The sequence below is a fragment of the Rhea americana genome, unplaced genomic scaffold (genome assembly GCF_003343005.1).
Source record: "Rhea americana isolate MKP2758 unplaced genomic scaffold, rheAme1 scaffold_363, whole genome shotgun sequence".
NCBI lineage: Eukaryota > Metazoa > Chordata > Aves > Rheiformes > Rheidae > Rhea > Rhea americana.
Window position 1 is genome coordinate 69,044 of NW_028186494.1, and position 13,523 is coordinate 82,566.

The following is a 13,523-nucleotide window of genomic DNA, read 5'->3' on the forward strand; positions in this document are numbered from 1 at the left end:
GGGGACAGATCAAGACTGCATATCAGCCACAGTCCTCATCATTAATCAGGAACCATGCCACATGTGTTGCAGACGTTGGGAAGTAGATGTTGCTTGAGACAATGAGTGTATAATTAAAGAGAGTGTCAGAAGGTATGTACATAAGAAAGATAAGATATGGTTGCATGAGAGATCTTTATTCTTGATGTTGTTCCCTAATTTTGGGGAGTTAAATTTGCAAAAATATTCAGTCAGTGTAGAGTTTAATGTAACTATTCATATGTGGAGTGTGTATATTGCAAATCATAATATTACAGGAACAAAGAGCTGGAGAAGATGTATTCTCTCCTACCTCAAGGCCATATCACCTTGAACTCGTAGCAGGGTTGATGGCTATTTATTTAACCTGTTCTTAAAATCCTCAAATAGATGGAAACTCTCCAATTTTCTTAAGCATTTTATTCTAATGATTACCCATCCTTCCTATCAGAAAGTTTTTCCTAGTGTATGAACTCCATCTTTCTTGTTGCATTTTTTTTCTTGTCTTACTGCAGTGGAAATGCAACACAGGTTATTTCTTTTCTCTTGCAACAACTACTTACATATTTGAGGACTTTTATAATATCTACTCTCATGTTCTGTGGACCAAAGAATTCCAGTTCCATCATTTTTTCCACTTAGGTTACACTTTGTAGAACTCGCACCTTTCCTGTTGTTCTCTTTGATTCTCTTAAATTGGTCTAGGTCCTCCTCGAAGTGCAATGCCCAGTACTAGAATCCATGCTTCAGAAGAGGCCTAGTAATGACATGGGAAAAAAAATGAATATATCATGAACTGTCCTATATATCATTTTGCCACACAGACATTTTTGGTGCAATTGCAGTGAGATGACCAGAAAAATTGTCCTCAGTAAAGAGTAAAAGGAACACTTCCCTAATGCTAAAAACACCTTTGAGGAAATCAAAGGTCATGGAATAGAGACTTAGAAATCTTTTGTCTATGCTTATTAAATAAATAAATAAATAAATAAATATTACTTGAAATAAGACAAGTAATATTGCACATATACAAAGCTCATCTTTAGATTTTGACCACTGTAAAATGAGATTTCCTGGAATTAATACATTTAGATTTAGAGCATTCATTAGTATATTTGTCTTTTAGAATTGGTGACATCTCCCTGCATTAACAGAGTCATTACATCCTTGTCTGTCAAGCTAGTGTAAAAATTATCCTTATGCATTCACTGTGGAAAGTCAGCTTGAAAGAAGGWGGCTGTGGATACAGAATGCAAAGTTGTATCTTTTCCTTCAATACATTTTTCATACTTTGAGTTTAGAGAAAAACTAAATCAACACAGGAACAAAATCATCACTGAAGTTTGTCCAGGAAGGGGTTAAAAAAGTGGAATCTTTGTGACTGTGAAGAACTGAATTATCTTACTGACACCAGCAGGGGTTGCTGTCACTAGTTTGTGGTTGTCACATTCCTGTTATGCTTGACCTTGGAAAGGCTTGACAACACAGTCTGGGTTTGATTAAGGGAATTTCATGTTTTTCCTTTGCTAGAGTCACCCCCCACCTCGACAAACATTTAAAAATGTTAAGAAAAAAAAAGTTTGGAAAGCAAACATTTTCCCAAAAGAAATTTATAGTTCAAATTTACACCAAGTTCGCACTAACTGGAGCAGTCCGGGTTTCCACTCAGGCTTTGAGTGCTCTCTGTAAACCATTAGTCACTTCCCTGGAAGAGGCAGCTTTTTATAGGCAGCAGGATAAAACAGGCACAGATGTGTGTGTAATATTAAAGGCTTTCACATGTACCTGCATTTTTTCCCTAAAACATAGCAAAGAAGAGTGAATATAGAAAGAAACAAACTAAAGTCCTGGAGTTTGTTTGTTTCTGGATAGCTATAAAGAAAACAACCTTAATTAAAGGAAAGTATTAATATCTTTGATGTATAAAATCTCTTTGTATTGTGGATTTCTGAAACTGCAGCAACTTATGTCATGAAGACATAAGTTCTTTTAATTTGTAACTGCTTTTTTTTTTCCCACTCCACAGGACTGTGATTATGCCAGCTGCCAACGAGTTTGATCCAGAGATTGTCCTAGTATCAGCGGGATTCGATGCTGTAGAAGGCCATGACCCTCCGCTAGGCGGGTATAAAGTCACAGCTAAATGTAGGTATTAGTCATAAGGTGCATGTTTCTGAGTTGGCATCCTTTCTAGTTAGGAACCTTATTTTCAGTCCAAATCATGTACATATTTCTACTTTGTGAGATTACATATGTGTAATCGAAGGCAGAGATTGCCCATTAATTAATATTCATAGATAGGCACAGTGCTCTGGGGTCCCATACAGCTCATGCAGCAGTGCGGAAATGAATGTGTTCGTGTTGCTGGCTCCCTCCTTTTTATTCCTTTTTGCATTTTTGTATTGGCTTTTTGAAGCATTACTTGCTGGCATTCAAAGAGCATTTTAGAGGTTTCATGCTTTTCAATAGACCCCATTTTCCAAATGCTGGAGTAAGTTATTTTTCTTCAAAAATATACTGGAGGTTTTAAACTTTGGAGGCCTAAATCCAATCTCATATTGCTCTTTTGTTGTAATCTATTCGAATCGATGGCATTAATCCTGAATTACATCAGTGCTCATAAAGGCCAAAATTTTCTAAAAAGACTACTTTGTTGGGTGTCTCAGTGTTTGAATGTCCATTTCAGTCTTCTAGAAAGTGTATTCAGGGCAGAGATTCAATGCTTTCTAAAGGACAGGTCTACTTGAGGAGTTGCATATCTAGTGCTCCAAAGTAACTAGCTCTTACTAGATATTGTGACCAAAATGAATTTGAACTTGGGGTGTCCAGAAGGACAGGATAATGTAGTAACAGCCTGTACAGTGCTGTGCAATGTAACATCGTTATATAAAAATCAGTTTCCATACTTTGACACAAAATAGTGTCCTCATTTAGTACTGTGCATAATTTTATTCAGTATAGAAATTCTCAAGAAATACCATTATAATGTATAAAATATTGTTCTTTGGTGCTAATGAGAACTGCCTGGGGAAAAGTCCAGGAAAGTCAATGAGAGCAATTTGACACCATGCACAAATGGACCCCAACTCAGAGGGCTTTTATCCTCTGACCCTCCGCCTTTTATTGCAGGTCATTGGAATGAAGTTGACTTTTTTCTATTTAATTCAGGAGGAGTAGGGATGAGCCACATATTTTTTATTTTTATTTTAACTGCACAATTTACAGGTTCCTCCGAGACAGATGAAGAGCTAGACTGAGAGTTCATACTGGCGTGCTTTGGAAATTGCACATGCAAAGAACAGTGCAAGGCCTTACTGAAACACTCTCACAAGCATGCTAATTTACAAACGGAAAGAAAATGTTTCTGTGGCTTGGAGTATTATCTATTGAGTTTTTGCACAGATTTTAAGGCTCATGTGGTGGTTACACTAGAGAAGAAAAAACACAATATCCCAAGTCTGAGTATTACTTATGTATGTATTTCAATTTTTAATCAAATATCATGCATGAGAAAGCTCTTTATGAAAGGGTTCTCCATAGGCTGCTTATCACTTTTCTTCATCAGTATGGTTCCTGGTGAAAAGCATCATTTTGTGAGCTTATATGGTAGGGAGATGAACTTCCATGTGCTTAAAAATAGTTATTTTGTAGAGTAGCACTGGATATTTATCTGCAGTTGAGAATGCATGCTTAAGGGACCATGCCATATCTTCTAGCATAGCAGTTTCAACAACTTGCCTATAAATTGCGATAAGCTTCGTATTTTACTCTCAGGATAAACTGAATTTCACCCTGATAACAAAGAAAGGGTGTTTTACATTGGAATTAGCTCAGGCTAATTTTCATTTGTGAATGAATTAATGAACTCTTCATAACTTCTCATGGAGTTCGAAATGATAGTACATTTTTAAATCTAAGAGGCTACAGATCTGCAAGTTGCACATGTATCTATAAGTAAGAAAAGGTGATTTACAGTAGGTGGCTCTTGTTTAAATTAAGGAAAAAGCCCAGATAGACCCAGATAATCATCATGCACCTGAGGGATGAATAAAGCCTTTTGTATAGAGCCAAAGGAATTTATTATTTCCCCAAAACAAAATTCTCTACATTCCACCATACCTTCTCAGAACATAACATACTATATGTGGTATGTAGAAAAATGAACAATCCATAACAAGAATCATTTAAAGTCTGAAGAGAAATATTCATATTAAAGACTACAAATAGGTATTTATGCAAATTTTTAGTATAATTCATTGTAAGAATCAGATATTATATCCAAAGCAAGTATATGTAAAGTGAAGTTTTAACATGTAAAAAATCTTTCTTTATAAATCTCTAGCACTTTATGCACACTTAATATTTTGGATTTTCTCATTTCTGATGATGTCATACAAACTTTATACGTATAAATTAGGAAAACATAGATACAAAAAGAGGGAAGTTGGGTTCTTAGCTACTAACCTTGCCTGTTAAAGAGTGTTGGAGAGACACTAAGTTCTTGATAAGCAATTATTTATGTCTCTGCTTCAGAGTACAGTCACAGAGAAGAAAATATAAGAAGTGTTAACCAATCACTATTCCTCAGTCATAAATTTGAAGGATGAAGAAAACACTCTGGACAAATTACAACCTTAGAGTAACTATATAGAAGGCAATGGAATTACATAAAGAATAATTTGATCCATTACATCTGTTCAGTTTGAGAGGAGTAAATTATAACCTCTCTTAACCTTGCATTACAATTTTTGGTTTTACTGACATTATTTTCAATCTAGTTGACTGCTCAGTTGTGTTTTATGAATGCTAAATAAATACATCAGCAACAAAATACTTTTATATATCTTTGCAGCTGGTTTCAACTCAATGTTAGGTTTGRTGTGTAGCTTGGGCTTTCTCAAAGTGAAATGATCCTCATCTGCGCTAGTAGAGCGTAAGCATGGAAAATGGCTAAGAGAGAACAATGATGATATCAGAGCTAGAAGATATCTCATTTGCCTAATTTATCTCCAGTCACTCCAGTATATAAATCACTAATTCTTTTTTCAATTGAAAAAAATAATGATGTTTWAAAAAGATTGGAGAAGAAGTTTGAACCTGTCATTTCCTTCTGCACTTTTCAAAATTTTTTCCCAAACTTTTTCTCCAACTGGCCTTTACAATTAGTCCTTGTCCGTTGATCGTTTTGAGGAGGAAGTTTCTCACTAGTCTAATAAATATTTATTTATTTATTTTTGGCTCAATAGAGAAGAGAATGAGAATTTGATATGTCTGTGCATACACTTATGCAAACACAACCCAAAACAGATACTCAAGTCCATATGCATAAATTTATTGGTGGATTTTATAATCTGTTAAGAGCGAAATAGGCAGCACTAGCTACTCAAGGTGCTGCTGGCAAATGCAGCAGCTCAGCGCAGAGAACGGTGATCGCCACTGGTGTAAACTGGTACGACTGAAAATCGTTGCCAGTTTTTCTTGCTGAGGATCTGCCCTAAAAACTTAAGTAGTATGTTGCAGCATATCAACATAATGTAACAAAAAATAAGATAGCAACATAGACATGTCCTAATTACATATTAACAATGTTTACAACATCAGTAAGTTTATGTGTGAATTACATAGGTATTTATTTACTTGCTTTACTCTTAGAAAAGTTGTATTTATTTCTGATAGTTTAGCGATACTAACTCATTTCACAATTTATGAAACTGTAAAGATGTAAATTTATGTAAACTCATATATTCAAACAGTATCCTTCACTACCTAAGCTTTATTTACTGTATCACTCTAGGTATTTAACTGTTCATTTTATTCAACACTCAGTAAAAGAATTGTTTAAATGAGAACAATCTATACTTGTTTTGATCTTCATACAGAGTGACTATTGATATCATTGGGAGGCCTTTGTTTAGATCAAGGACTATAAAGGTACTTTAATTTTAATGTAAAATATAATCAGCTAAGAGAAAAGCATACATTAGTTTCTTACTAACCTAGTGTTTCCTTTTTATTATTAGACTAGCACTAATTTTTAATAAAGTRACAGATAAAATATCAATATAATATATTAAATATTATGAAAACATAGCTGTATAAAATCTACTTTGTATACTGGAGTAGTAAAAAATTGCATCAAAGAAAATATAAGAAAAATAGTGGAAAATAAATATAGGGGATAAAAGGAATTTATATTTAGAATAGGAAGGATATGCTTAAAGAATAAAATGTTATTGTTTCATCTCATCCTGATGATGTTTAGGTGGAACTAATGCAAGTAGAGCTGATATATTCTGTACTTTATTTTACAGTTAATTTCTGTGACGCTTGTAAATTATGCTGTATCATCATGCAATTTCAGTTTTCTAAAATATACAAATTTGAAAAAGAGCTACCAGATCTGATCATAAATTTGCAATTTATTAGATCCTGTAAGTGCGGTATTTTAAAATTTAACTCTGCTAACTTTAGAATTTCTCCATGTAACATTATCCTGATCTGAAATACTTTCTCTTCGTTTTATAGATCAGTTCTTAGGATAATGYCGGCATTAAAGTCCATAATATCTCTTTACTGTTCAAGTAAATATTGCACACAATTGCTCATTAAATGGTGATCATTCCACAAAAAAGAATGAAATAAACAGAGAAATGTCAGACAACACTTAAGATTCTGCTCAGGGTACATATCTTCCCAAAGCACTGCGTTTGTTAAGCCATCATGATTTACTGGAGTTTTCCTGTTGTTTTACCCTGTTATTCCAAGGATGCTATTTGACACCAGAGTGCAAAATAAGAGCAGCAATTAGCAGTAGGAAAAGATACCACTGCAGACATTTAAGGAGTAAATCCTGCAGTGTCAGTTTGGATACCTGTTTACTGTTATGCCAAATTTGTGATTCAGTATCACAAATACACAATACAAAATGTAACTGACTCCAAATAAGTGAATTTACAACTTATTATGTTTTTATCTGGGCAAATTGCAGTAACTTCCTTAACTTATCAAAAGTTGTATTACGCCACGAGACTCTCTGTTCAAGTGGGACCAGTGAAATATGTGGTAAAGCTACGAAGAGTTTTCCTCCTCCTGAGCCAGTGGCAAGCAGGGCTTAGAGGACTTCACTGTATCTGATTAGTCACAACGGAGGAGATACTCTAAGTATCAACGTCTTTACAAAGAATATGCCATTTCAAGTGGTAGAAATTAATGTGTAGAAAAGTTTACTGACTTACACATAGCCTAAAGGTCTTCGGTTCTAGAAATACTCCTTCTTGTAGTAGGAACTGGTAGTGCCTTTTCAGAATACAAGTTGCGAACAGATTGAACTTGGGTTTCTCTCCTGTTGGTTCCTGCTTTCCCTTCACATGCTTAATCACAGTTTCCAACTTCCCACAGTGGGTAATGTTTTTGATAACAAGGTCTCTGAATGTGGCATACAACCTGATAGGAAGGTAAAATACGTAGCATCTAAGGACAGACAAATTCAGAAGTAATTTGCAGATTTTAATAATGAGATAGTTGATCACTGAAATGAATGATCTGCTGTGGTGCCTTTACCCTCACCTAATGATGCTTTAAATGAGACTTATAACCAGAGGTTCTTATACTATCCTTACAAACAGGTGTACTACAGTGCACTCAGACACTAGAGACTTGATGTAAAAGTCACTTAGTGAAATTTTGTAGCCTCTTCTGTAAAGATCAGATTAAATGTCTGCAATTATGCCTGATCATCAGATCTATAAACTTTCTGGGAGTGTTATATAATGTTACTTTCACCCTCTAGCAAATAAGTTTGCACCAAACATAATGATCTGGTTCTTTATCAACAGTCTCTTGAATCTTTAGAATCATCCTGCTGTATCTCAGAATTCTTTTGAGTTTCCAGCTGTATTTCATATATACTATATGTGAATATCAATGAATTTGAATGTAGAATTGATCTGGGTCTAAGCTTGGCATCTCGGATACATATCAAATAAAAGTCTTGCTAAGTGCCAACCTCAATATTTATAAAATATTTTATGTAACAATTCTCAATATTTCAAGTATTGCAGAATAAAAGTTGTTGTTTTTTATTTTACATTTGTTAAGGGACCCCAAATACTTTTATAACTATCTACTTCACATTACCTTGAGCTGACTGTGAGTTATTTAGGATAGAGTGATTATAAGGTCTTTGGGGAGGAGCTGTGTATTCTTATAACTGTAGAATATCTAGTGTGAAAGGGTTTCAGTGCTAAAGTAATATAGCTGTTAAAGGAAGACAGGTAAAGAAAGCATGTGTAAATTCACAGCTAATGAAACAGAATAGGAGTTTTGATTTGGTAGTGGTTTAAACAAAATTCAAGTCTCTAAAAATAGCATTGCAGGCCTTTGTGATGCCATCTCTAATTCCTTCTCTTTACAAGCAAGAAGGCCTTTTTGACTTACCTGACAGTCCAAGAAGCTATGACCTTGGAAAGTCTGGCACTAACTACTCCAGAGTGCAGTTCCAGAGTGGTGTGAGCCACTCTAGCAGCTCATTGCTGTTGAAAAGGGGATGGGAGATTGCATGCCTCTTCCACTACTGAATTGTCCATTACTTACCTTGCAAGGACTCTATTTCTTGTCCAATCTCTTATTAAACAAATGCAATATTAACTCCTCAAACTATCAGTAGACTTCTTTCGCCAAAATTGGTGGATAGATTTCTGTTAGGCCATCAAGCCAAATCAGCTTATGGAGGAACCAATGAGTAAGAAAACTAGTGCAAGGCAGGAGAGTAGAGGATGGGAAAGGAGAAGATACCTTTTGGTAGCAGAAGGCTGTTAAATTTACTCAGCTGCCACAACTTCTTTCTTGTCTGTGTTCTGGGTTCAGAGATTGATTTCAGTTAACATCATTTGCTTACTTTTGGAGTACTGGAGATGAAAAGATGGTTGTGCAAGGGCTTGGGGAGTGTGTCTTGAGGGACTCTGAGCTAAAAACTTTGGAGGTGGAGAAATGGACATTCATGATATGTGTCTTTGGAGAATCTCCTGATTCACATCAGAGATTTTTCATTTGTTCCTTTTGCTTCTTAGAAAATGTAAGGGAATTGAATGTGGCAGCATGAACATCTAGCATCAAAACTTTGCTTCCAGTTGTCACTTTGGAAAGCCATGTTTGCTTTTGAGGGTGATTTCTTGAGTGCTGATTGAACGGTTGCTTGCTATAATACAGAAGGCGTGCATACATACACCTCATCAAAGCAGATGACAAGCTTACTGGTGACATTGCACCAGTCATGAGTATTTTCATTGGATTTACTGAGGGAAGAAATATTTTGATCTCTTTCTTCTCCTGTCTCTTAGCACTGGCTAGCCATCTCATATGGCTTGGAAATAGCCACTGAATTGCCCAGCCTTACAGGTCAGATTATGCTACATTTATTCCTGCATTTCTACCCCTGAAATATCCTTTTGCACTGAAACTTTCAGTTCAGAATTCTTTGCTAGGGACTCCAGCATTATTGACATTTAAACTGCATTTACATTAATAAATATGAAACATGGAAAATTCCAGAAATACTGTTTTATGAGGAAAGAGTAATCTGTGAAAATTGAACAGAGAGAAAAATTTACTGGAAAACGTGAGCATCCTCTTAGGACATAGCATAGTAAAAGGCAAAGGTAAAGAGGGTAAGATTTTTTTTTTTTTTGGTACATTTCTTTTTAAAGAAGGGATAAAAATTTGGAAAAATACAGAAAAAATGTATGAAAGTGGTGGATGGGCAATTCTGATGCTGGTTTTAGGATTCTACTTTCACAAGCTGTCAAGAAAGCACATGTCAATGGCTTAGACTGCCATTTGAACCAAAGGAAACAGAATTAGATCGGTGAACATTTCACCTCATTTGCTGTGTTCAGAGAAATACTCATCTCCGGAATGTGGGGCACTCATCTCTTACTAAATGGACATTCAAAAGATATCTTAAGGATGCAAAACTCAGCACTGGTTTTGTTATTGTTTAGTGTTTTTGGTGACTGTCTGGTTAACCAGTGTGCCTTGCAGGAAAGGACAGCCAAAGCAAGAAGTGAAAGCAATTAGAAATATTAATAAGTAAGCACTCATTTGACCTGCTCTTTCACTTAGTCTTTCCTTCTGTAAATCGGCCAGGAGAGATTCCCATTTTCCATTCCCACTCCTGCCCCACAAATAGAAGATGTGCCTGCTGGCTGGTTAACTAACTAGTGCAAGTGAAAAACCACCTGTATGCTATGTTCCAGATACGCAGTGCCGACCCATCTGCAGAATACATCAGATGCCAGTTACTTGATTTAGGGTAGTTGCTGGGGACAGGGTGGAGGATAGATTACAATAGAAAAAAGAGGTTCCACAGAACCATTACGAATTATTTTCCTTTTTCAGTTATCTTCCCTTATCTCTTCACCTACCTCTTGTTTTTTTTTTTTCCTGCTGCAGTAGTGACACTGGCTAATGACAATAGCCGATGGGAGGAGTGCAAAAAAAGATAAAACTGGTGGCATCTTCTCTCTGTTTTGAAATTCAAACTTATGAATGCTTTTTCCTTCTTAAAATCAAAAGACTGTCATTTAAGGGAACAAAGAAAGGAAAAAAGCACTTTTTATCCATAGGCAGTATTAATCTTGTCAAATTACAATTTAAATACTGCCAACTAAATATAAGATTTTAGGACCATTCTGAAATTAATTGAGCTTGACACAGTGTTCAGCAACTTGCATGTGCATTTCACAGGATTGGGTCCTGAGAGAAAATTGTTGAAAGATGTCTCCAAATGTGGATTTCTCCATAATAAAGTGTCTGATCTTTTATAGCATCATTGCATTGGGAATTAGGCTTGTCCTTGGGAATTTGTAAAGACTTTAGTAGAAGAGTAAGATTTATGTCTTAGAATTTAACTATTCTCTGTAATAAATAGAAATGTGCCACAAGTATTTACTTGGTTGCGCCATGGGAAAATTTTTAACATATTGTTCACAGCTTCAGAATGCTATAAAAGAAGACATRTAATTTGCAGACCGGACTACCCTTTGTGATTCTTAACCAATATATTTGATTAATATCTTTTAAAAGAAACATCAGCCAAAATGTTTACATCTCATTAGACAGAGAAGAAGGGAGCACACACAATTTTGATTATGAGCTTGGATGGCTCATTTCTTCGGGCTTCACATCCCTACTACTTAAGGCAGACTGTAACTTTAAGATGTTATCTCTGGCCTGCGCAAATAAACAGTCAGTTATGCTTTTTATGGTGGGTAGTTCTGAAACCAACAGGGATTAGAAGATATTAGCTGGAGTTTGTGGTTCCCTGCTGAACTATCACAAGGCCCATGGATCCTTGTCCTGAATATTTCACAGAGCAAACACCTCTTATCTGGGGTGATATTCTCACACTGGCCTCTTGGCCGTGGACTTCAAAAGCTGATCACAGGGAGGGCTAGAGAGGCAATAACCCTTAATATAACAGTCTCTCCTGATAGGGGCAGACAGGGTAAAGGTAAGGCGTCTCTGAAGTTTGCTCTTGTGTGTCTAGCCCCACGGGGTGATAAGGGGCCATCTGTTTTTTTGGTCTGCAAACTCATCTTTTTCACACTATCCCAGTATCAAGTACACTTCAGGCCTGACTGATATCAGCACCAGCAATTCCTTGCTGATCTCAGGAGATTTTTATTGGTATTTTTAGCTTTGATCCCAGGCAGTTGTCTTAGTTGCTGTTGTGTTTTCTTTTAACCAAGTAAATATATAAAATAAAATGGTTATGAAATTTTGAAAGATGACGTCCAAGCTAATTTTGGCTTCCCTTTGGAAATCAAAAGAAAAAAAAAAACTACAAAGAAAGAACTCATAACAAATTTGTCAATTATTTGTGGATAAAGGGAAATGAGTGCTTAGCTATATGATTAAACTTGAAACACTGACTCATGGCAGTAGTTTCAAAAAAGGCATATGTTATGCAGTATCACATGTTTTCACCTTCAGTAACTGTCTAGGTAGAATATCAGCACTGCTGATTCTAGAAGTAATGTTCAAAATATCATGAGAATTATTAAAATAATATTTTAAAGTTCTTTTTTTACTGTGGAGCTCTTAGGACATACTTCCGTCATATTTAAAGTTTTTCCCTGCAGCCTTTCTTTATAAACCAAATAACGAGATTCCATTGTAATTTCCTGATCCCAACAGTTTTAATGCAAACTCTAAATACCATGAAATCTGTAAAAAAATAGTGCAAGTTGCTAGTACATTTAAAAATCACTACTTTTTTTTCAGTATTTAAATTAGTTTCATTTGTATTTTTTTAATGAAATTTTTTCTCGTCTCTACCAACTAATTGCCATAAAATTGCAGGTAATACAAAAATATTTGTTTACCTTGATCCATAGTCTCATATTACCTTCTGCAAAAAAAGGCTGGTCCTTTACCTATATAGTGATCAAGTTTTTTTAGGTATACTTTGGTTATGATGGCTGGTTTCAAAAGCTGTTTTTACCCACCTAAGATGGATTAACATTCTCAAAAAGAAAAACAAAAAAACTTTGCTATATAAAAAACAACAGGTAGCCTTTAATGAAATGTCTGGGTTGTGAAAGTGCTAGGCTTAAAATAATTTTCCTAATTTTTATGTGTGATTAACGTATGTCAGATATGATTTTAGTGAGTATAGTGTGAGGAAAGGTGATCACTTGCATATATCACTTACCATAGAATTTATCTTTACATTTATGACTACGGTTTAGACATATTGCATATGTTCTGCATTTTTTTCCTACTATTAAATAATGTTAAAACATTATAAAGAATAACTTACAATTTAATGCATAGGATTTTTATGCTACCAAAATAAATAATCAAATTAAAAAAAATAAATAAAAAATAGTACTTTCACAAATATATCTCCAATAGAAAATTTTCAATGAATTTCTTTCTGAGAGTTTTCTCAGTTAAAGAGCAAAAGCATGCTTAATTCTTTCTCTCAAAAATGATAATTTCTACAAAAACTTTAAGAAAAATGAATATTTTTTCTTTCAAGCTTTTTGCAGAAAAGTTATTGACTTATAACAAACCAAATCCAGCTGTTATTACCTGTATCTCTTTTGTTTCTAATAAAAGATCACTATCTCAGACATGACTATTGTAAAGAAAGCCTTTATTTTCAGGTTAGAGTTATGGTTTGTTCCAAATACAGGAAATATTTTTTATAGTACTTACATTGGAAGGACTATTTGCAATAAAATCACGTTTGAATATAACTGCTTTATATACTGATAAGTGTATCAGGAATTTCAAGAAATTGTATGTAATGAGTTTGTAAATAGTTGCATATCTACCTCCATGATCTCAAMGCATCTTAGAACAAAAGTAAATGTGGACTATAGTTTTATTTAAGCTTTAAAATGCAACATAAACAAATTAAAAGTAATTTTTTCTTTTGTCCAAACTCATAAGTAATCAGTCGTCTTAAACTTTTATCAAGCCCTGGGAAAAGGAGTAAG

General features: G+C 34.8%; 1 protein-coding gene across 1 annotated transcript in view; it reads left to right on the top strand.

Moving 5' to 3' along the window:
• The first annotated feature begins 2,051 nt into the window (after nucleotides 1–2,051).
• The window catches only part of LOC146591686 (histone deacetylase 4-like), a 56,174-nt gene continuing 44,702 nt past the window's right edge, over nucleotides 2,052–13,523 (top strand). The window contains exon 1 of the mRNA XM_085312429.1: nucleotides 2,052–2,163. Coding sequence (XP_085168555.1) covers nucleotides 2,055–2,163 — 109 coding nt within the window. The 5' untranslated portion in view covers nucleotides 2,052–2,054. The remainder of the gene's footprint in view (nucleotides 2,164–13,523) is intronic.